The sequence below is a fragment of the Gopherus evgoodei genome, chromosome 2, assembly GCF_007399415.2.
Source record: "Gopherus evgoodei ecotype Sinaloan lineage chromosome 2, rGopEvg1_v1.p, whole genome shotgun sequence".
Lineage (NCBI taxonomy): Eukaryota > Metazoa > Chordata > Testudines > Testudinidae > Gopherus > Gopherus evgoodei.
This window is the reverse complement of record NC_044323.1, coordinates 112,141,454-112,166,480: the sequence shown is the minus strand read 5'-3', so window position 1 is coordinate 112,166,480 and position 25,027 is coordinate 112,141,454. Positions and strand designations below refer to the sequence as shown.

General features: G+C 41.1%; 1 protein-coding gene across 1 annotated transcript in view; it reads left to right on the top strand.

Moving 5' to 3' along the window:
• Positions 1-25,027, top strand: part of TMEM245 (transmembrane protein 245) — a 135,040-nt gene that overhangs the window by 5,813 nt on the left and 104,200 nt on the right. Inside the window, exons 2-5 of the mRNA XM_030549399.1 lie at positions 9,739-9,856; positions 11,157-11,258; positions 18,556-18,666; positions 23,641-23,856. Of these exons, the coding sequence (XP_030405259.1) occupies positions 9,739-9,856; positions 11,157-11,258; positions 18,556-18,666; positions 23,641-23,856 (547 nt within the window). The remainder of the gene's footprint in view (positions 1-9,738; positions 9,857-11,156; positions 11,259-18,555; positions 18,667-23,640; positions 23,857-25,027) is intronic.

The window sequence follows — 25,027 nt, the reverse complement described above, 5'->3', positions numbered from 1 at the left end:
TTCCCTGAAATTTTCTAGGTTTGGCCTCTGGTCGTGGGTGAATTATTTTGTTTGAACAAAAATAGTTAGTTATTGAATGAAAGGAGTTCAGATACTTTTTGCTGTCATTAAAATCTTGTTTTAAACAGCTGAAGCATCTTAGAAATGTGAGGTAGAAAGTTGAAATTTGGGACAGTGTCTCTAAGTTCAGTATTTTACGGTCAAAGTCCTAGTGAAAATAGGTTGTGATTTCGCTAAATTACAGTTAGGTACTAATGTATAATGTAATTATACAACCATGGAAATGACTATGCACTTCAGAAACTAATCTTTCATTTTAAAGCTGAAATTTGGATGAAAAATGCTTCACACTGTCGGCAAGTTTGAATGAAATTATTTTACCTACATACACTTTAGGCACTTTTTTGAGCTTTCATGCACATTAACTTCTGTGTTTTAAATGTAAAATGAACATTTGCAGTAAACCAAGGGAAAGACCCTGCTTAATTCAGTGAGGAATCTCAAGGTGCATGCAAGCCCCATTTCATTTTTGATCAACTTAAGTTGCTCAGGATAAGAACATTGAGGTTGTAAATATGGTGCTGTGAAAACTCAGGAAAAAGCAAAGTTGCGTTGGTAAACTTCTCAACCTGCCAACATTTCTTTTTAGCCAATCTTCTTTTTCCCTTTTATCTCAGTTCCTTGAGGTGGGGTATCTGTTTATAATGTCTTGATTTCCTTTCCCTTCAGTCTGGTCTCCATCCTTTTCATTCCACTGAAATTTCTCTTGTAAAGTCTAAATATTAATCATGATATTAAGTCTTTTTTTTCAGTCTTCTGTTTGGACAGCATACTGTCCATATCTTGAGACCGAAGTTTAAACTTCTATCATGTTTTACTCTGTACTTCCATTTTGCAGCCCTTCTCCCATTCAGTTCTGGCTCAGTGCTGTTACCCCACTAGCTCCTGAGCCTGCAACCCAGGCTGTCTCCCCCTACTAGCACTTCTGAACTCCAGCCTCTGACCCCTGTCTCCCCCCAAGCAGCCCTGTGTGCCCCACTTTGTCTGTCTTAATCTAGCTCTGCAGGCACAGTGCTGTGATGAACACAGCTGACTGTCCTGATGCTAGAGCAGCCTCTGGTGGGTGACAGGCAGAATTGCAGCACTTGTCAGGCAAAATGTATTTTCTGGAAGGGGGGGAAATAATTCTGCACTGGACATGAATTCTGCATATGCGCAGTGGTGGTAAAATTCCCACAGGAGTAAATATAAAAACAACTGAAAGCAAAGACTTGAACTTGAAGTCACAGCTTTTTGCTGACATTGCCTTCAGTCAGCAATTTGCAGAGATCATTAAGCACCTTGTGCTGAATACACTTCCTCCATCAAATTTAAACTCTGTTTCACTACTAGATGATGCAGCTAGCAGAATTTGCACTGACATAAATGCAAAACATTGGTGAAACATGAGATGAGTACTTAAAGTATCAGTGGAGGGTGTGGGGAAATGGATTTTTCTGTTTCTTCCAAGAAAACTGCAGCACATTGTGATCAAGTTGCTGAAAGTGTTATCGAAGAATGCGGAGAGAAGTATGGAAAAAGAGGTCTTTGTCATTTGTTCAGACAATGAAGATAAATGGGGTGTCATGGGTTGGACCCCCCTTTTGGGGTGCCACCGGATGTGCTAGGGTCCCACTGAGCCTGCTGTCCTACCAGCCTGGGTTTCCCTTACTATTCTGTGCTGCTGTGACAGGCTCTAAGCCTCTTTCCAGCACACACACAGGCAGGGACACACCCAGCTGCAGAATCTCACAGAGTCTACGATTAGCTCTCTGTGGGATGGCTCAGCTAGGGGAATGTCCAGCTCTTCTGTGCACAAACCCTCTGGAGTGTAAACCCGAAATAATATTGTCTTGCGCTCTATAGAGATCTAGATAGTGTAAGCCCCCACCCTCTATGTGGAGGGAGATATGTATGGCTCCCCCCACACACTTACGAATTGCACAAACTGGGTTTTGGTGTAAACAGGAAATAAGTTTATTAACTACAAAAGGTAAATTTTTAGTGATTATAAGGGATAACAGAGAGAACAAAGCAGATTACTAAGCAAAACACACAAACTAATCTTAATACACTAAAGAAACAGATTACCAATAGTAATTTCTCACCCTGTATGTTGTTTTAGGCAGACTGCAGAGTTTCTAAAGCTCAGAGTTCCAGTTATCTCTTTACAGGTTAGACCCCTGTCTCAGCCTGGACTCAGCCCCTGCTTTTCCCTCATTTAGTTCCTTTTCCTCTTCAGGTGCTTTCAGCAGTCTTCTTACTTGGGTAGGAAGGCCATGGAGAAGAGCCCTGATTGACTCACTTCCCAGCCTTAAATAAGATTTACATAAGGTGGGAATCCTTTGTTTCCAGTGGAAAAATACCAGCAGTGTCCAAGGTGATACTCCATACTAGGTGACATCATATGACCTTGCAGTGTTAAAGCTTCCATGAGACAAGGCTTATTTGTAATGTCCACAGGAAGTCTAGGAAGATGAGATCAGCTTCTTCAAAGACCTATTCTATTGTCTATCTTAATGACCCATTCAGACTGATTGCCTACTCTCTGGTGAACATTCCCCAAGTACATACACAATTGTAATTGTTACATAGTCAATATTCCTAACTTCAAATACAGAATTGACACATGCATACAAATTTGATAATCACATTCAGCAAATCATAACCTTTCCAGTGATACCTCGCGTGTCCCATCTCCCATAAAACATCTTAGTTATGTCATATTCATATTACAGCTATATTTTTATGAAGAATATCGGGTACAGTGTCACATGGAGGAAGAAAGAAAACTTGTCTGTTGGAATCATCCTAAAATTCTGACACAGAAGCATTCAGCTCACTATTTAAACTTCACTGAGAAAGAAGTAAAACATGACATCCTAAAGGAGGATGGCAGTTTAGTCATCTGCAATTACCATCAAGTTGATTGATAGAAAAAAAAGAGGCTTGAGGATTCATCTTCCCAATGAATGAAACTGAGTGGAAAAACTCGAGAAAATTGTCTCTTTTACATGCAACTACCACAGTAATTTATAGTGAGTATGAGTAGATCAAAATATAGCATGGATTTCACACACAAGATTCTACATACCGCACCAACCTTTTTTTTTTTTTTAAAAGAAACAGGATTTCAGAGGGACTGCTGTTGCAGTCTAAATGAAAACTGGTTTGATATAATTAACAGAGGAAATACCAAAGAACCAAACCAAAAACAATTTTGAGAACCTATTGATTTTATCCATTATTTAACCACGTGACTGATTCCAGATTCAAAGGTAATAAATGGAGCCCAGGAGTAAAATATTTAAAAGGCTTTAGTCCAATTTTCAGAAGTGATTTAGGCACTTGGGAGCCTGAAGTCTCATTGAAGGTCAGTGGGATTTGGGTTTCAAAGTCGTTTAGATGCTTTTTAATCCCAGAACAGGAAATAGAGACTGAAACTTGGCTGCTAGTATGTAATTGTGACTGATGCTTCTCGTCCAGTATTTAAAACTGTAGATCCAGATTTCTTCTCAAAATCTGTCTGAAGCAAATTGTCACAGGGAGTTGCATCAAAATGGTAGAAAGATAATTATGGAAGACGGGACAGTTTAAATTTTACAAACTGACAGTTCCTAGGACTTGCCCTCCTGTCCAGTCAACACAGCATCAATTGTTTGCGACTTTAACAAACTGAGGGCTCGTCCAGACTAGGGGGGGAAAATCGATCTTAGATACGCAACTTCAGCTACGTGAATAATGTAGCTGAAGTCGAATATCTAAGATCGGATTACTCACCCATCCAGACGGTGCGGGATTGATGTTCGCGGCTCTCCATGTCAATTCCGGAACTCCGTTCGGGTTGATGGAGTTCTGGAATCGATATAAGCGCGTTCGGGGATCGATATATCGTGTCTATCTAGACGCGATATATCGTTCCCCGAGCAATCGATTTTTAACCCACCGATACGACGGGTAGTCTGGACGTACCCTAAGACTTGCTTGGCCAAAATTTCCTTGAGTAGGTACTCAAGTTTATTAAAGGAAAAAAAGCAAGCTCAAGTTATAAGCAAATTGGTGTCAATGGTGATAGAGCGTAGTAGACTTTGCTAGCTGGTAGACTGGGATTTGATTATTGTATTTTTGTCTTTTTTTTTTATTTACAGAATTGAAAATTTTTCATTTTGAACAATAAATATACTTGATTATGTCTGAACAATAAATGTGCTCATGAAGTGAGGCCCCTGGCATGTATTCCATTTAATAAAACCTGTTTTAAGGGCATGTTAGGAATGAGAACTTTATTCTCCTTTCTTTGCCCAAGGAAATTCTTTAGCTGTTTTCCCTCAACTTGGTACAGTCTTGTTAATTAGTGTATGCATGTGTGCCCCAGGATCTGAAATGTACACGTATATAGATTGACCCAGTTATATCTACACACCTTTGTCAATCAGGCCCATGATATTGATAGACATTATAATTTAGAATAATTTGTTTAAAGTGGGTTTCACAAGTCCACTTGAGGGATGTGAATAGTGTGGAATTTGTGTCCATGCTAGGATTGGAACAGTAATCGTCACTGGAACTGGAATTTTCACAAAAGCAGATATTGATTATCTTCCTCTTCCAAGTATGTCCCTTATCGCCCTCCCACCAAACTATAGTTTCCAAACCGTTCAGTGGAGATGCACACCAGTAATCTGTATGATCAGTAACTAATGTGCAGCAGTCACTAATGTTCTCACTGAAATCCATGGAAAGCCATTCAACAATATAGTGTGTATATTTTATAAATGTAGGAAATTATTTTCAAGTTATGATTTGATTCTCATTATCCAGAAACAGCCCATATTAAGTTTCAAGTAATTTGTTTAGTCAGCAGAATTTTCAGCAATATTAACAACTTGTAAAATGGGTCACTCAAATTTAAAAAAAAATGTTCTGCATCATATTTTAAATGTTGCAAATGTACTGCTCATTAGCAGACACCAATACCTAAATTAGCATAGATTCATTTAATCCATAATTTCACTTGAATTGAATCCCTCACACCTCTGGAGCCAACTGACAACTGGTTTCCATGGCCTTGTGGAATGGTATATCTTTATTTGGTTTCTGAAACAAGATTGCTGACACCTGTTAAAACAGGAATTTCAATCTAAATGGATAGCACACAAATATGAAATGCATTCATTTAATGAACAATTTATTATAATCAATTATAACCGTTAAACTTTTGGAAATGAGGACTGAACACTGCTAAATATTTAGATAAATATCATTTTTGTTTTGTTTGAAATTATTTGAAAACTTGAAGTGTTATGATTTGGGAGCTTTATGTACTACTTGAACAGTGTGGCATATTTTATTTTAATATTATCTCTGATATCCAAGTCTATGCCTAAGGCTACGTTTTAGTCACAGTGGGTATTTTTAGTAAAAGTCATGGACAGGTCACGGGCCATAAACAAAAATTCACGGCCATGATCTGTCCATGACTTTTACTAAAAATACCCACCATGACTAAAACTTGGGTTGGTGGTGTGGGTTCTCGTGGGCAGGGGGTGGGTACGGGGGTGCTGCAGGTGCTGGAGCAGGTAAGCTGGGACCCATGCTGGGAGAGGGAGGATTAGTGGGGCTCCCTACTTGGATCTGTGTCTCGGCAGCTCCTACGCGATGGGCGCATGGGCCGGGGCAGGGGCTGCTCCTGCCACAAGTGCTAGCTGCTGCAGCTCCCATTGGCTGCACTTCTTGGCCAATGGGAGCTGCAGGGGCAGGGCCTGCAGGTGTGGGCAGCACACAGTGCAGAGATCCCCTCCGCTGCCTAGGAGCTGCAGGGGGGCCCCCCTGCTTCAGGTAAGCACCTGCCCCAAGCCTCTTCTCCTATCTCTGAGCCCCCTCCCACACACTGAACTGCTACAGCTGGCCCAGGGCTGCCCAGCTCGGGCAGCCCTGGACCAGCACCAGTTGCTGCAGAAGTCATGCAACTGTGACCTCTGTGACAGACTTGCAGCCTTACTTATGCCCTGCTAACAATTTGCTGCTGACAAAACAAGGGCAAGAAATATTTTAATGAGAAATTAGACCTGTATTTGAAACACTCTGCTCTTATTAACAAGGTGGAATTTTTTTTAAAATGAATACAAAAAATCTGAAGATCTCATCAGTTTTACAAGCTGAAGAGCAAAATTGACTAGATACTGTACTAGTCAGCATCTGATACATGGTTAAAGTCAAGGACTAGATTGATGCCTTTACTCATAGTGAGTAGGACCTTACTTCACAAACCACTCCACTGAACTTCATTGGGACTGCCTGTAGTGTTAGGTAATATTTACCATTAATAAAGATAATCAGTTTGGCCCTACAGATGTTACATTTTCAGGTAGTTTATGTCCAAATTTTAAGGGTGTCTGTGTGTTTGTGGTGTTCGTTCTGTTTAAACATAGGAAACTTAATGTTGACAGAAATTTCTATGATTATTTTCTAATTTAAAAATGGGTCTTGGACTTAAACATTCATTAATGCATGAGAATGAAAAAGCGAAGCTGATTACAAAGAAATTGGCTAATATTTTGTAGTTAAATCTGAGTAAATACAAAAAGCGAAAATAGTGAAAAGCCAAGTAGTTTTTTAGTTTTAATAATCTGATATGTATTAACATTGATAAAGAAATATTTTTAAATCCTGGTCTGTCAGAAGTTAATGGGAGTTTTCCTATTGAAATCCTAGCTCTACTGAAGTCAATCATCGTATTTAAACAGGTTTCAGGGTAGCAGCTGTGTTAGTCTGTATCCTCAAAAAGAACAGGAGTACTTGTGGCACCTTAGAGACTAACATTTATTTGAGCATAAGCTTTCGTGGGCTACAGCCCACTTCATTGGATGCACAGAATGGAAGATAGAGTGAGGAGATGTGTATATACACATACAGAGAACATGAAAAAATGGGAGGAATTAGCTTCTTAGAGTTGGTAGGGGAACTCCCACCTTTCCATGTTCTCTGTATGTGTCTATATATCTCCTCACTTTATCTTCCATTCTGTGCATCCAATGAAGTGGGCTGTAGCCCACGAAAGCTTATGCTCAAATAAATTTGTTAGTCTCTAAGGTGCCACAAGTATTCCTGTTCATTTTGCGTATTTAAACACTTTGTTTCCCCAGGACCCTGCTTTGTTCAGCGTTAGATCAGTAGCTCCCATACTTTTCAGAAGGATGACCAACTATGGTATTTCTTTCTGTGCAACCTACTGACCACCTGAAGCAGCACCATCCGCCCAGCACCACAATCCTAATCCCACCCAGTGTGTGTGTGTCGGGGGGAGCGGGAGAGGAGGGAGGGGAAGGGGTTGTTAGGGAATGAGCCCACCCACCCTGACCCTGTAGCCATATCTCCTGTCCTGCGACGCTGTGTCTGGCTCCCCATTCAAGGCATTGTGGTCTTGCTAAACTTGAGTGGTGCTGTGATCTTGTGCACTAGGCCACAACACCTGGAGCAGGAAGCTGGCCCCAGCCTCATGGGTCAGGATCCAAAGCTGAATGCAAGGCAGGCTTGGTCTCCGTCCCCCTCAGGCCTCCGCTCCAGGCCAGGCCTGCAATCCATTTGGGAAACGCTGTATTAGATAATGGTAATGAATAGACAGCTAAGCTTTTATTATTCTTTTCTCCTCAGTGACTTGACCCCTCCCTTGCTCACAAAATGCTGTCCATCTTGTCCATTGAGACCCTGATTAAATATGAAGCTTTTAAGCAAATGCTTAAATCCTAATGTTTTCAGTGGAATTTAAAAACACAATTAAAATTAAGAACATGTTTAAGTGCTTTCATAAATAGGGATGCTTTCCGGAATCTGGGCCTGAGATCAAATCTGCTCTTAACATATACATTTGAAGAGGTTTTTTTGTTTTGCTTTTGTATTTTTCTTTTTTCTATTTCTTCCCTTCCTCTCCTGTGACTTTTTTCCTTCTTCTCAGATTTCTCAGGCCCTGGGTCAGGGCGGGGCAACAAATGGTCACTAGTAGGCCCAAGCCTCCAAAGGCCTGGGAGAGTGGGAGACTGCCACCCATGAGTTGAATGGCAGGGAGAATGCAGGCCCACCCACTCCACTGCATCCCAGCCCAGGGCCCTAGCAGTGGCAGAAGACCCGCTGCTGCATCAGTGGGAATCCTGGCTGCAACACACTGACATGGGCTCTGGCAGTGCTGCAGCCAGACTAGAGTCGGCTGCCCCCGGGCTACTTCCTTCCTCCCCTTCTAGAGGTACATAAGTCACAGTGGTGTCCTCCAGGGAGTCTAGCATCATGGGCTCCTCAGGATAGCTGGTGAGTGGTAGGCTTGGCAGCTTCCCTGGGTTCGGGCTAGCTTCTGGTGGTGTCTGGTCTGTCCAGTCGTCAGGTCAGCCGCCGATCGCCGTGGTCTCCCCACTAGGAGCTCCGCCACAAACATGTGGTCGCTCCGGTGACTGAGAGCCAAGTGAGCTCTAGGGGCAGGCTTTTATACTTCCTGTCCTGCACCCTCACCACTGAGGGGCGGGTGCATGATTTGCTGCCTCCTCCCACTTTGGTGTCCAGAGAGGCTCACCCGCCTCTGGGGTGGCGGGGAGCCAGACCACCTCACTACAAATGTGAATAGTTATTTAGAACTAGAGAGCTTCCCCTTCAAAATAAAACAAATTTAAACCATATCAGAGTTTAGACCTAAATTTTAGAAAAACTTGAAATAGGTATATAGTGGGCAATCTAATATTTTTTGGTATAGAAAGAAGAAATTTAATAGTTGCAAATATTCTGATTTAAAGATTGATCCAGATTTTTCCCAAGTGCGGCTTAATACGGTAAACCAATGGTTCTCAAACTTTTTTTTCCATGGACCACTTGAAAATTGCTGAGGGTCTCGGAGGACCACTTAATGATCTTTCCAAATGTTGCTTGTACTGTTAGCTAACTATTGTAAATTGGTTTGGATAAAAGTGCTATATAAAAAAAAAAAACCTTAATAATAAACTTTTTTTGTTCAAATAAAAGCACACAACTCATTTTAAGATCAGTAGTCTTACCTTTCTAATGGGATGGATGTGCCCTCTCTCCCCTGCCACGGCAGCCCCCAAGTTGGAGCTGTGAAGGAGGGGGAGTCTCTCCCTCTCTTCTCCACCGCAGCAGCCACCAAACTGGGGCTGGAAAGGGGCGGTGTCTCTTCCCTGCCACAGCAGCCACAGGCTTGAGGCTGGGAGGGAGGATCATCTCTCCCCGGCAGCTGCAGCCCTGGAGCTTGGAAAAGTCACCTCTTTCTCTGGCCACTGCAGCCCTGCACATCCAACCTCCCCCCCCGCCCCTTCTCAGTGCCCAGTCCCCTCCCACCTATACTCTATTTCCCCCCAAGGCCGCCTCCTCACCTTACATGTGCATCTTCTCCTGAGTCCAGGCACCTAATTAATGGAGCCATGCCTGTGTAGTTCCACTAATTAGGTGAATAGCCCTTCGTTCTCTTGTGTGCAGCCACTCAAGCATGCAACTTAGAGGGAACTATCCACAGACCACCTGAATGGAGCTCGCGGACCATTGGTGGTCCATGGACCACAGTTTGAGAACCTCTGCAATAGACAACTCTCAAAGGTGCAGGAATTCATATAAAAAACCCTAACTGTTGATTAATATGGATCTGTGTATATTGATGTATGTGTAGTACATATGTATGCCCATAAGTATCTTCTTCTTTTAAAGATATGGACCTTAGTTGTTGGTTATCTGTTGACCGTTTCATTCAAGTGGAATACAAGCACTGAATGTTATTTAAGAGCAATCTCCATTCCTGTCTGGATAATACTGCTCTTCCACTTAGGTGAGTAACACATCATTGTGTTTATGTATAACATGTAATTCGGAAGCCTAACAAAGAACAACCTTGGGCTAAATTGTCAACTGAGAGCCAGCCTCTTTGCCCTCCTCAGGTGGCGCAAAAGATCCGGATTCTTATTACAAAGAGCCAGCAGAGAATTTCTCTTTGTGCAGAAGAACTCGTCGCTCGTGTAAAGTTTGCAGGAAGTAGCTTTTGTGCTGCCATCCCCCTGGAGTAGTCACCAGGGAGGGAATATGGAGGAACTCTGTGGCACTGCCTGCCTTTCTTTCAGTGGTGTAAATTAGAGCGGCTGTTCTAAATGCTGACTGGGGCCAAGTGGTGATTGGCTCTTAGAATCAAGGATCAAAACCAGTTCCTTGACACCACTTTTTTTTTTCCTGCAGAGCTTGGCCACAGGAGAGAATTTGGCCCCTCATCTGTAACTTTTTACTACTTTTTTTTTTTTTGAGAGAATCTCAGTAACAAAGATTAAAGACCTAAAAGACAAATGGCAGAATTAACATGAAAATAAACTCTTCCTCCTACAGTCAGTCTGAGCATATTGATACCAAGGATGTTTAATTTTTTTTTTACTAAGATTGTGTTCTAATTCTGCCTTTCTAATAGCATAACTGTATGTGGTCACTAGCCATTACAGTAGTTAATTAATACAATTAATAATAAGCTAATATTCTTGAAAGAGCTCATAGCTCACTCCTTCATGTCTTACTGAGGCATATCTCTTCTGCACTGTTGCACAAATGTGCTCATACGTATGCTATTTTGTGGTTTAAGATCTCATGTAGTGGCTTTGTAGGTTAGTTTTCAGCCAGACAAATATTGGTCTTCAAATCCTGAAGTATTAGACCGTCCCCACCGCCCAAAAAAAAAGAAAAGAGCAAGCAAGAAAACTCCTTTGTCTCGTTCTATATAGAAGTTCTACTAAAAGGAAGTTGTTTCTTTAGTTATTCTGATATGTAAGTTATTTAAAAAAAATTTAAATTATATATCCAATATAATGTAATACTTCTTGAATAAAAAGAGTGCTGACTAATAGGTATTAGAATGAGTATTGAGAAATGTAAATGTCCCATAAGAAAGGAAAGAAATGCGTTTAATGTCTAAATATTTTGTAGATGTAGAAAAATTTCTCACACTTCTGTGATATTAGGCACTGATATCTATCTATAATTGCTAGGTTCCAGTTGTGGCTGCTCTCTTCAGAATGGCTGCATTACACTAACATTTTTGATTAAATTCTGAAAAACTTTGCTGAAAAATCTTTTATTTTTTTTTCTTTCAGCTTCTGTGGCTGGCTCCTGGAGGATTCCAGTATTTCTGGTTATAGTTTTTCTGATGACAGTGGGCATGTTGCATGAGCAACAGAGCGGAAAGCAGTCTTCTGGTAAGAAATAAGTCACTTTTCTTCTGCTGTCAATGAAGCTAAACTTATGGAAAATGGAGGACTTGAAATCGTAAAAGTGCTTGGGTTACTCATGAGTTTATTTTAATATCATATGACTTGTGTATGTGTACTCTCTATTATAGAGAAAGTAGGAGTTTTTGCTAATTAAAAATATCATGGATTATGCTTCCTAAAACTGAAGTCTGATTGGTTCTATCTAATAAAATGTTTTGCAGTATACTAATGTTAGGTTTCTGTAGTGACTCTATAGAATCCAGACTGTTCTAAACTGCAATTTCTGTTCCACTTCTAACTTCTCATTAGTGTGACCAATATGCCTGCAGACTGGGTTGCTTATACAAAGACATGAGGAGAATACTTTCTCAGAACCAGGGCCATACAGGATTACAGATGCTTGTTTCTTACTAATTCAAATACTACAGTTTAATGTTTTCCCAGCACAAATGTTCATTTTCGGAGCTCCAGTCATGGGACACAGGCGTTTTGTCAGTGCGTAGATTTAAATCCTAGGAGACTGTCTAGGGAAGTATTATTTAGGAGTCTTAGGCCTGCTCTACACTAGGTGGTGGTGGGGAAATCTATCTAAGGATACGTCTACACTACGGGATAATTCCGATTTTACATAAACCGGTTTTATAAAACAGATTGTATAAAGTCGAGTGCACGTGGCCACACTAAGCACATTAATTCGGCGGTGTGCGTCCATGGTCCGAGGCTAGCGTCGATTTCCGGAGCGTTGCACTGTGGGTAGCTTTTCCGTAGCCATCCCATAGTTCCCGCAGTCTCCCCCGCCCCTTAGAATTCTGGGTTGAGAGCCCAGTGGCTGATGGGGCAAAAATCATTGTCGCAGGTGGTTCTGGGTAAATGTCGTCACTCATTCCTTCCTCCGTGAAAGCAACGGCAAACAATCATTTCGCGCCCTTTTTCCCTGGATTGTCCTGGCAGACGCCATAGCATGGCAACCATGGAGCCCGTTCAGCTTTTTTTTTTTTTTTTTTTTTTTTTTTTTACAGTCACCATATGTGTACTGGATGCCGCGGACAAAGGCGATACTCCAGCGCTACACAGCAGCATTCGTTTGCTTTTGCATGATAGCAGAAATGGTTACCAGTTGTTCTACTGCTAGGGTAATTTGGCAATGAGATGATGGTTATCTGTCCTTCTGTGCTGTCTGCTGCTATCATGGGTGCCCCTGGCTGAGATCGGCCGGGGGCGCAAAAGCAAAACTGGGAATGACTCCCCGAGTCAATCCCTCCTTTATGGTTTCTAAAAATAGTCAGTCCTGCCTAGAATTTGGGGCAAGTGTACTAGAGAAGCAGTGTATCAGAGAGTACAGCTGCTCTGTGTCAGATCCCGCAGAAATGATGAGCTACATGCCATTCACGGGGGGTGTCCCTGCAACAACACCACCCGTTGTTTCCCTCCTCCCCCAACCTTCCTGGACTACCGTGGCAGTGTCCCCCCCATTTGTGTCATGACATTATAAAGAATGCAGGAATAAGAAACAGTGACTTGTTAGTGAGATAAAATGAGGAGGAGGCAGCCTCCCCGTGCTATGACAGTCCAGGCAGGACATTAAGCGGTGTGGGGGAGAGGAGCCCAGCATCCCACTGCTATGATAGTCCAGGCAGTACAGAATCTTTTCTTTACACCAGAAAGGGAGGGGGCTGATGGAGCTCAGCCCCCAGTGGCTATGATGAAGACAGTTACCAGCCGTTCTGTACCATCTACTGGGAATGACCAGGAATCATTCCTATTTTTACCCAGGCCCCCCTGAGGCCAGCCAGGGGTATTCAGCAGTTATCAAGCATGTACCGTCTGCTACCAGGGAGGGGAGAGGAGCGGATACTGCTCTTCACTGCTACAGCATCGCGTCTACCAGCAGCATTCAGTAGACATAGGGTGACATTGAAAAAAGTCAAGAAACGATTTCTTTCCTTTTTCTTTCACGTGGGCGGGGGGGGATATAAATTGACGAGCTATTCCCTGAACCACGCCGGACAATGTGTTTGACCCTACAGGTATTGGGAGCTCAGCCAAGAATGCAAATACTTTTCGGAGACTGCTGTGGACTGTGGGATAGCTGGAGTCCTCAGTACCCCCTCCCTCCCTCCATGAGCGTCCGTTTGAGTCTCTGGCTTCCAGTTATGCTTGTCACGCAGCACTGTGTAGCCTGTAGATTTTTTTTTTCAAACGCTTTGGCATTTTGTCTTCTGTAACGGAGCTTTGATAGAACAGATTTGTCTCCCCGTACAGCAATCAGATTCAGTATCTCCCGTATGGTCCATACTGGAGCTCTTTTTGGATTTGGGACTTCATTGCCACCTGTGCTGATCAGAGCTCCACGCTGGGCAAACAGGAAATGAAAATCAAAATTTCGCGGGGCTTTTCCTGTTTACCTGGCCACTGCATCCGAGCTGCGATTTCTGTCCAGAGTGGTCACAGTGGTGCACTGTGGGATACCGCCCGGAGGCCAATACCGTTGATTGCCAGCCACACTAACCCTAATCTGATATGGTAATACCGATTTTAGCGCTACTCCTCTCGTTGGGGAGGAGTACAGAAACAGATATAAAGAGCCCTTTATATCGATATAAAGGGCCTCGTAGTGTGGACGGGTACAGCGTTAAATCGGTTTAACGCTGCTAAAATTGGTTTAAACGCGTAGTGTAGACTAGGCCTAAGTTATGCAACTTCAGCTATATGAATAATGTAGCTGAAGTCAGCGTACTTAGATCTACTTACAACTGTGGTAGGTTGACTGCTGATGCTCCCCCGTCGACTCCACCTATGCTTCTTGCTCCGGTGGAGTACCGGAGTCGACGGAAGAGTGCTTGGTGGTCGGTTTATCGCATCTTCGCTAGCTGCGATAAATAGACCCCCGCTGGATTGATTGCTCTGGAGGTAAGTGTAGATATGCTCTTATACTTATACTGAGGCCAGAGATTGTGGGATGTGATCAGGCTGAACAGACCAGTTTCATTACACTGGGCAGTGTCATACGTGTTAGTGCCTGTGCTCTGATTCCAGACGACTAAAAATCTTCCAGGATCAAAAATAAAGGTAGGGCACTGAAGATGAGAACTTAAGTTTGCAGAGGAAAGGTGGAAAGGAGAGAAGAATTCCCTGAGTTGTGATGAGGAAGAGAACCTGAATGAAAGAAAAAGAGAATCTTGAGATATAAAGAAAACATTTCCCTTTTCTACTCATCTTAATGCATCCTGACCCCATGAAGGGAATCCCAGAAAAGAATCCTTGCCTTTAAATTGGTTGTTCCTGGGAAGTATGCATTATGTCCCAGGGAGTAAAGAACTCATTCTGCACTGCCAACATCATGTCCTGTTGCTCTTCTGCAGGGTGCTCTAGGGCAGTGGTTCTCAACCTTCTTCTTTCTGAGGCCTCCCCCAACATGCTATAAGAACTCCACGGTCCATCTGTGGCACAACAACTGATATTCTGCATAGAAAAGCCAGGTTCTGTGTTACAGGGTAGCAAGCAGGGCAATTGCCTGGGGCCCAATGCCACAGAGGCCCCCATGAAGCTGAATTGCTCAGCCCTGAGTGGTGGGGCTCAAGGCCTCTGGCTTCAGCTTTCTGACCTGGACCCCAGCGAGTCTAATGCTAGCCCTGCTTGGCAGACTCCCTGAAAGCTGCTGTTTGAGAACCACTGCTCTAGGAATGAAGAAAATCATAGCAGGGCATTCATAATTCAAATAATTTTAAGAACCTAAGAAAATTCCAAAATTTTGTTAAACTGAAGTTATGGTTGAGCTACATATTGGTAAATTAAGATGAAGACATTTCAGTACTTGTGTAGTTAGTCTGGGGTATGCAGGAAGCATTGGAAACCCAGGAAATTCACAGTTAAGATTAAATTTAAAAGAAACACACTTAAAGGTATGGAATACACGGTTAAAGTATGTCAACAATTTTAACTGCACCTGTAATAATGTTGGAGGTGGGCAGTGGGGAGACGAGGGCTTCTCTACTGAGGGTTTGAATCTACAGCACACCAGGTTGCTGTGAAGTTGTGTCGTCTGGATGAAGCTACAGCACAGTGGAAGTCCCTGTGTGGCTTTAAGTAGTAGCATGCCAAGCTGCACTCCAGAACTTCTTATACTGTGCCATAGCAGTGCCCACACAGGATGTTGCTATGTGGCAAACGGCTGTACTGTAGAGTCACACTCTGTGTTAGAATCATAGAATATTAGGGTTGGGAGAGACCTCAGGAAGTCATCTAATCCAATCCCCTGCTCAAAGCAGGACCAACACCAACTAAATCATCCCAGCCAGGGCTTTGTCAAGCCAGGCCTTAGAAACCTCTAAGGATGGAGATTCCACCACTTCCCTAGGTAACCAGTTCCAGTGCTACACTAACCTCCTAGTGAAATAAGTGTTGCTGTGCAGTAACTTATTGAGACCATTTTACCAATCCTTAAGTTTCTCATTAGTTACCATAAATGCTTAGAATTCTTCCGCTCAACATTTTCCATTAAGATCCAAGTGTAGATGTCAGTTGAGATTAAACTGTTTTCTCCTACTATGAATTCCACTGGCTGGAAGTTATCCCTCATGCATACTAGTTGTACCAAAACAGTTCCTAGTTTCTAGAAACTGAGAGCTCCTCATGTTGGCTTCAGTGATTAATCATTGAGGATACAGTACATGGTCCAATTTACATTTGGCTGGTGGTCAGTGCTCAAGCAGTCCTAAAAACACTTAGAATATGGATTTATTGTACTCTCTGACTCAGTTTTCCCTGAAACTGTTCTTCTTGGTCACTAAATTTTATTACTAACCATAGAAGTTTCAGGTTAATCAGATTGCCTGCCACTTGGAACAGTTTTGGTGAGCTGGAATTCACAGATGATATGGCTGACAAGAAGAGAGATCTCTTCCTAGGTAGTCTTGGGAATACTGTATCAAAAAACTAAATTCTGCACACACTATTATAAAATTCTGCATATTTTATTTGTTAAAATAGTGCAGTATAATCAACAGTTTCAATTATTTTGGTAATTTATTTCAGAATATCTGTCAGCAAGTATGTCTGTAAGAATACAGATGTCAAAAAAGATTCATGAAATGTTTTTTAGCAAATAGATTTACTAGTAACTTAAACTATTGTACAGAAGTGTATTTCCTGCACCCCTCAGAAGCAGTGCAAAGGGGGGGAAGGTGTGAATCAGGGATAATGGAGGAGCTGAAGGAGAGGGAAGTAATTGCTGGGAAGGAGGCAGGGAGTAAACCTCGAGGGTTTTTAGATGTGGGTGGGAGAAGTATGGTACAGGTTTTTTAGGGGGAGGCGGATGGAGGGATTGTTGGAGCTCCTCCCCCATGCAGACTCCAGCTGACCCCTATCCTCTGTCTGGCACATCTGTCCGTGTCTCCATGTGTCCCTGCATCCCTCTCCCTTGTCCACATTTGGCCCTTCACCCTCATTCAGCCACCCTGGTACCTCCACTTCCATTCAGCCCCTACCTCAGTCTGTCCCCCACACTAGCCCTTCTGAACCCTAGTCTGTGATCTCCCCAGCAGCCCTGTGTGCCTCATGCTGCCTGTCTCTCTCTCTCTCTCTCCTCCCCCCCCCCCCAATATTCTGTGCCTCCTTATCTGGACATATGGGCAGGACTCTCTTAGGAATGCAGTGTCTTCTGCTCCCTCTCCACTTGCTGTGGCTGTCTGCTCCAAAGTGGGAGCAGCTGCCCTCTGTTCTGGTGCCACAGAAGCCCTTAGTGGATGAAAGATGTAATTGCAACACCTTTCAAGCAGACTATTTTATGTGGAGGGGAAAAAAAATCTGCAGGGAACATGAATTTTTCAGTGGCACAGAATTCCCCCGTGAGAATCCTAGACCACAGCCATGGCATAAAATGCATACGTTTTCTTGAGACACTTAAATTTTGAAAAGTTCTCTGTGATAGATGTGTGACAGGTTGGACCCCTTAGGGTGCCACCTGATGTGTTAGGATATCACTGAGCCTGCCTGTTCTGCCAACCAGGGCACCCTTTTTACCTGTCTTGCTGAGCCAGGCTATCAAGCCTCCACCAGCACACGCACACACAGGCAGTGCCCCACCCAACTGCAGAATGACACAGATACTGAGATCAGCTTTGGGAAGCCTCAACTTAAGGGACTTGCCCCAGCACTCAGGTGTCCACCTCTCTTGGAGTGCAGACCCAAAGGTATATTATGAAATCCATGTTCTCCCTCAATGTGGAGGAAGGTTTGCACAGCCTCTTACACCCCACCCGTTATGCTATATCCCCATTTTGCATTTCATAAACAAGAAATAAACTTATTAACTACAAAAGGTGAATTATAAGTGGTAAAGAGCTAGTAATCTGCTTTGTTCTGTTTGCGAAGCAAATAAAACAAAACAAACATACTAAGCTTGTTTCACTAAAGAAATTGGTTACAAATAGTAATCTCTCACCCTAAATATTGTCACAGGTGGATTACAGAAATTCTTGAAACGCAGCTTCACTGTTCTCTACCTTGAGACCTCAGGTGGTATTACGCACAAGCTAGATGCCCTTCCAGCTTGGGCTCAACCCTTCTCCCCCCAGTTCAGTTCTTGTTTCCAGGTGTTTTTCAGTGTCTCTTTGGATGAGGAGGCAGAGAAGAACTACAATGATGTCACTCTCCTGCCTTGTATAGCTCTTGTGTGTGGCAGGAACCTTTTGTCTCCCAGTGGAAGAACACTGGCATTCCAAGGGGTGAGTCCAGTACCAGGTGACTCAGACCCATGTCTTTGCAGGGCTGTGGCAGCCATTACTCGTAAGCTGTCTGGAGCGTCCACTGGAAGACTAAGCTCTTTCACGGTCCATTGTCTTTGCTAATGGGCCATTAGCCCTGTCTTGCTTTTCCATTGTTGTATCTAAAGGTCTAGTTGGGGGTGACACCCAGCGTAACCCATATGAAATACAGATACAGAAATGAAACAGATACATAGTTAATATTCTCTAAAGTTGGCATACAGATTGGATAATCACATTCAGTAAATCATATCATTGGAAAGGTTATCTTACATGAGCCATCTTGCTTAAAGTATAGCTCAGTTATGTCATATTCCTATCAGAAGCATATTTTCATAGAGTATGGAGTGAAACATCACAAGATGATCATACTGTCCATAATATATGTAACTATTAAAGTGAATATTTATCCACTTCAGTACAATTTCAGTGGTGGTTGAGCAACAGAAATAAATAGTATTGTGATAAGAGTTGGGAAGAGGTTGATTCTTTGCTTACTTCTCTATTTATTCTTATAGGGACAGAACTTCCTGGTCAAATGATTTCCATTGCTGCTTCTACAATTGCCATGGCAATATCTGTCACAGGATATGATTCAAGTAATGAGCAACATTCACCCCAATCCTCAGGTGACTGAACACTCTGTAAGAAAATATTTGAATTTGTTCTAAAAGCATGAACCAAGAGGAAACTAGAAACAAATTTTAAAACATTCTCCGACCCACAGATTATCACACTTTTTATCCCTGTGGAGTTGGTGTTCCTGGTTTAAAAGTTGTTCAAAAGACAGCAGTATTAACATGTAAATGACTATTTTAAATATAATTTTTATGAGCTAGTCATTTAAACTGTTACCTGCAGATGCAGAAGTGGTGCTTGGGAGAAGTTTTCTTTCATAATTAGTATTCTGTGAAAAGAGCTTTTTCTTAGTTTAGTTCCTGCTGTACTTATTTCTTTCCCTTGATATCTTCATGGTAGCAAGAAAAAGTTAGGCTTCATGCATGAGTGGAGGCAGCCTTGAACATGCTTTGTAATGCAAAACTTTGTGGACAGTACTGTGGAGGCAAAAAGCTTCCTTTTGATCTGCTCAACCATGGCACAAGACTAAACATTTTTTCTTGCAGTTAGTTTAATTTAGCATACAGTTTCAAAGACATCTAGCTTCTGTTGCAGGTAATCTGTAAACAGCAACTTGAGAAGATGAAGGTTCAATAAGTATATTTGGGGGTGGAAAACCTCTTTGGTCATGGGCAAAAGATCATTGTAAAGACTAAATAGGCCTTTGATGGAATGTGTTGCTGACAAAATAATAGTCCTCCAGAACTCTCTGCAAACTAAAATATTCCATCAACATCTGAGGATGAACTGTCAAAACATGCCCAGTGACCTGACAGGACTAGAGTGCCTCAATCTCAAACTTGAAGTTGAACATCCTAAATAAAAATAAAATTCAAGCTACTGCAAAAATAAGTGAGTTTAAAAGACATGATCTTGGGTTCAGCACACAAATAGTGCTTCATGTGATGGGACATACAGATCATTGTAAGGTTATTTCAAGCACACGGCATTAATAAAATTTCTTCTAGCTAAAAATTGGCTTCATTGAAGTTAAAAAGCTACTTCCACCACCAGGTAGTAACTGATGTGCAGCAGTCTAACTATATCTTACTCTGGGAGAGATGGATGCACAAGTATATTCACATACACGTTTACTAATTTAAGTGTTCCAATGCAAATAGTACTCAAACAAGATTTAGGTTTGAAACATTTAGCAACACGCTCATTTTTAAAATAAAGGCAATCTTTCTGCTCTCATAGTGTTTCATGCTGTTCCAAATGAAACTAACCTCTTCATTCAGACTAGCATGCTAAAATTTCAAAGATAACCACTTCTTCACATGAATAAATTGAAAAAAATATCGAAAGAGATTTCTTGAAATTTCAGGTTGGAGCAGCTGTTTCCCTTGAGTGTGGGGTGTGGAATCTTTTGCTTTTCTCACCCCTTTGTGGTCCCCCCCCCCAATAAAAAGAAAAAGAAAAATAAAATAAAAAAGAGATGTATGAAGCCTGGAAGTATGAGAGAAGTGATTTAGCTAGGCTTTGGGTGGCCTGCTGGTCATGTGACAAACAATTGCCAATAAATGCAGTACGTTCTTCCACTCCAATCTGATATTTCTTCTTGGAAGCTGGATTGGAAATATGTTTTCTTTAAGGCAGATTGTTTGTTTGTTTTTATTCTCAAAGCTTTAGCTATGCCTCTCACTGGAGATTATATATCTGTGAATAATATACATGCATGTGCTGCAGGTATACATTCTATAAATGTGCTTCGGGTAACTTTTTTGGGACTATAACCCCATTTTTCAGTGTTGATTTTTGTAGTCAACTTTCCTTTATAGTCAGAAAGGAAAGAAAATCGGACTCCCTGTCTTCTTTTGATAGAAACAATTTTCCAGACTGATCTAGCAGTCTCCTTTGGGAACACTGATAACTGAATGTTTTCAAATTTCTACTTGGTTTTGATCCACCGTGTTCATGGTTGTTGAGGCTCAGAATTCTGGAACTTCAAATCTTAAACATTTCTTAACTTTATTTTGTTGCTCCAGAGTGACTTGGTGTTTTCATCCTACTTGGAACTCTGTTTTTCATGAGAGGTTTAAGATTCTACAGAAGTTTTCAGTCATTCTTCAAGCTTAACCACCAGGTATACATCAGTTTTCAGAATGAAGACTCCTGTATGCCTACTTTGCAAATAAATTATTGGTGCTAAGTAATGTTTATTAGTTGCAGAAAAATTGATTATTTCTGAATTTTGATACTGTTGCTTTTCATTAGCTGGTCAAAGAACAATGCTTCAAGCTTTCTGCTAGTGTTTGTACTTACCCACAATGTTAATTAAAAAAAATTGTTACAGTACTATAAGGCACTTCGATAATAGAGACCTTTATTTGTGCTTCCCTTGTTTTGTGGTTGAATATTGTGGAAATTCTATTCCATCAATGATAGTACTGGGTCCTTCCCGATGATATGAAGTGTTTCTAAAATTTCTGGTAAGTGATAACTGCCAGTTAGAGAAAGCAAATGCTGCCATATTGTTTGGGGCAAAAATGGATAGGCTGAGCAGCCATGTGGCAGGATTTATAGGAGCTATCATCTCAAGTCTCTTGCCTTTGTTTTCCCATTTGCTTTAGCACTTTCTTCCCACTAACACATGTTTGGAATTTTGCCCTCTACTATAAAATTGCTTAGATTTACCATACTGTGTTTGGGAATGGAAGTAAGAGGAAAAGGAGTTGTGTACATGCAGTAATCTATAAAATAATATAGTTCCTAGAACTTTTTTGGATGCTAAACTCCTGATGGTGATAAATATGACTTAATAGAATATCCAGCAGAAGAGTTACATTCTTTGCTTGAGTGATGCCATTACGTAACAAAGTCGGAAACTGTCTATTACTATTCAACATGGTATGGCTTTTGAGATGAACTAGGGCAGGGGTAGGCAACCTATGGCACACGTGCTGAAGGCAGCATGTGAGCTGATTTTCAGGGGCGCACGCTGCCCGGGTCCTGGCCACTGGTATGGGGGTCTCTGCATTTTAATTTAATTTTAAATGAAGCTTCTTAAACATTTTAAAAGCCTTCTTTACTTTACATACAACAATAGTTTAGTTATATATTATAGACTTATGGAAAGAGACCTTCTAAAAATGTTAAAATGTATTACCGGTACGCAAAACCTTAAATTAGAGTGAATAAATGAAGACTCGGCACGCCACTTCTGAAAAGTTGCTGACCCCTGAAATAGAGCCTGGTCTTCCTGTATGATCTTCAAGTGTTCTTCAAGTAATATGTGCAAAATCAGGTTTGAAGATAACCAAGAACCCTGCTAGTATTTTTTTTTTTCATCAACTAAAACCAGGCACCTCATGCTAGTAAAGCTTAATAAAATCGGTTCCCAGCACCTCTGAGGCTAGGTTCTGTTGAACACTGAGTTAGGGGTTGAAAACAGAACCATGTAATGGGTAGACTAGTGTAGGAGCAGTTTTGTTGCCTGGCTCTTATGCAGATATTTACAACCAGAAGAGCCACCTGCAAATTTCACTGACAGTAGTATCTGTCTATATAAAGTAGGGATGCAGATTTGTCACAGCATTTTTATCAAAAATCATGGAGCATTTTTATTTACCTTAGTAAAAATCACAGATTTTATAGAGGTTTTTTATTTAAAAAAATAAACACTGACCCAAATGAGGAGGAGGACTGCTGGAGAGCACGCTCCTCCTGAGGCTTGGCCCAGCTCTCCATCCTGGCCATTGTAACCTGGTGCAGAGGGTTGCAGTGCCCTGCCACCATTTCATTGACAGCACTGGGACCGCTTGCACCAGGTCTCAATAACCAGAGTTTGTAGGTGGGCCAAGCCTTGTGGGACAGAAACCGCTACTGTGGAGTGAGTTTACTAAAATTATGGACACACAGACAAATGGGAAAATCACAGTATCCATGACTTTTTTCCAACTATGACAAACCTGCAGTCTTAATACCAAGATTCCAGATTTGTCCCTCTGAAGATTAGAATGTCTTTTGTGTCCTTATGAAGTGATGGATACTGTTGTTGTTATGGGTCAGAGCTTTTTTTTTTTTTTTTTTTTTTTTTTTGTTCAGAATATTACCAGGTTCAGTCAACACTGGGATTCATGGTCTGTTACCATCTGATTTTTAAGTTCTCGGCCATTTTGGGTTTACCGCTCACACCCGTGCAAAAGCTGCTAGTTTATCTCTAAAAGTCAAAGAACAAAAATGAGCCACACAAATGCTTTTGTAGAATATTAGTACATCTCTTTACAGTAAGCCTCTTTGGGGTGGGGGAATGGAATGCATTATAATTTTCTGTAAACTGGGATTTTGATTAGAACAAAATATTATACGCTGGTTAAGTAGTCAGCACTTCTTAAATTTAATTTTTAATGTGTTCATCTTTAACTTTTAAATTAGTGAAGATGAAGCTTAATTAAACATTTAGTGTCATCTTAGTCATACAATGACACATTAGTTATCTACTAATTTTTAAAGTTGTTTGTTTTTTCTTTATGGTATTGTTTCCAAGGATATTAAAGTATGACATGGAAGGTAATATCATTGAGATCACAGCATAAATATTGTATAATTATAGTGTGATCATAACTGAAAAGAACACTACACGTTATACTTAAATGTTTGTAAGATGGAAGTGTTCACTTCAAAGTATAGTGTGTGTGCTTTGAAGTGTATGGTTTTGATTTAAAATTAGCCTGGAGCATGCATTTGAATTTTATTGAACTCATAGACAAAATACATTACATTATTCATCTTTGCCATAAGGATAATACAGTAAATTTTTCTCATTTTATGGCTAACAGTATAGTATACATCTTAGATTTTGTTTTCCTCTGGAAAACTTAACACATTCCCGATATTTTTGTTGGGTTATTTGGTGAACTAGGATTGCACCTGCTATGCATTTAGCTGTTAAGACCCTAGGGTAAATATTGGCGATCTACTAGGTAACCTCTTTCAGTTCAGCAGTAGAAATTCATGCGATAACAACTACTTCTTTTTTCTAGAAACAGCAGAAAGTGGGCAACCCTCTCAAGACTCGTCCTCTTCGTTTTCCTCCTCTTCATCCACTTCTGGTGGCAGACACAGGCCTGAGATTGGAGCTTTTCTTAGAAAGAAGAAAACCAGTGATATCTACTTTGTTACACTTGTATGGGCCATTGTCGTAGTCCAAATCTGGCTGAATCTCTGGATTGTGCAGTTATTGCCAGTTCCTGTTGCAGGTCATTGTCTAGTTTTTAGTAATGCCTGTTAAAATATTACTTACAACACTGTTGGATTTTTAGAACTTCTTACTTATCTTGCACTTAAATGTGGATGCTTCATTTGCCTGTCTTCAGACTATTATGAAAATACTATGTGTGGTTGTAGCACAGATTCACTTAATTTATAATTATAAGCAGTTACAGAATGTCTGTAGTAGTAGCTGGCTGACTTGATAAATCTTAAAATGAAAATAATTAGAAGAGAGAACATGCTTCTCTGCTGCCTTCCTCTCTTAATCAGACAATTCAATTAAGAATTCAGTCAGTTGGCAAAGTATGAGCAAAGACGTGCCTGTTCCAACTCTTTCTAAAAATGGTAGGTTTGTGTTTCAGCATATTTTTGTGGATAGCCACTTTCAGAAACGTGGCCTGCCACCAAGAGTGATCTTCCTTCAGCACTAAAATGTTTCACCCTTGATTGGAGAAGAAAAGTGACTTATAGTTTCCTGTCTGAAAAATATCCAAAACCAGATATCTTCCAGAGCATTAAGAAACTCTTTAGTGAACAGTTATGGAATAACTTGCCCATGAAGGAATTTTTTTTCTAACCCTTGTAAGTTAAGGCTAGCTTTTGAAGTATGAATGTTATTCCTTTTAGAAATGGGTAGATCATATCCAGTGTAATTGTAAATGTTCTTATATTTTTGACCCTGTGCTATTTAAGATTTTTAACAATGACGTGGATGAAAACAAAGTAAAGATCAGGGGAATGATAAGTAATGACCGATAGGTCACTGATACAGAGTATTGTTTTTGTTTTATAACATTCATATTTCCAATCAATATAAAGTTATTCTGTTTGTTTTTTTTAAAACCCCTCCTTTGACAGCCCAGTGGTTCTAGTTTACCCTATACAACTTAATGATTCCCTGTTCAAGATTTTGTGCAGTTTATAATTACGCCTCCCCTTTATGACTTAGTCGATAAATCTAATAGATAAGGCTAGAAGGGACCATTGTGAAAGGAAAAAAATGTTCTTGCATTATAGGAAAAGATATTTGTATAGAGTGGGCTTGATTTTTCCCAGAATAGAGAGGGCTGTGACTAAATGCTACTCCATGTTTCCAAAATGTCTTGGTACTGTAAACACTTCCCATTCAGTTCACTTACACTTCAAAAGAATGATGTT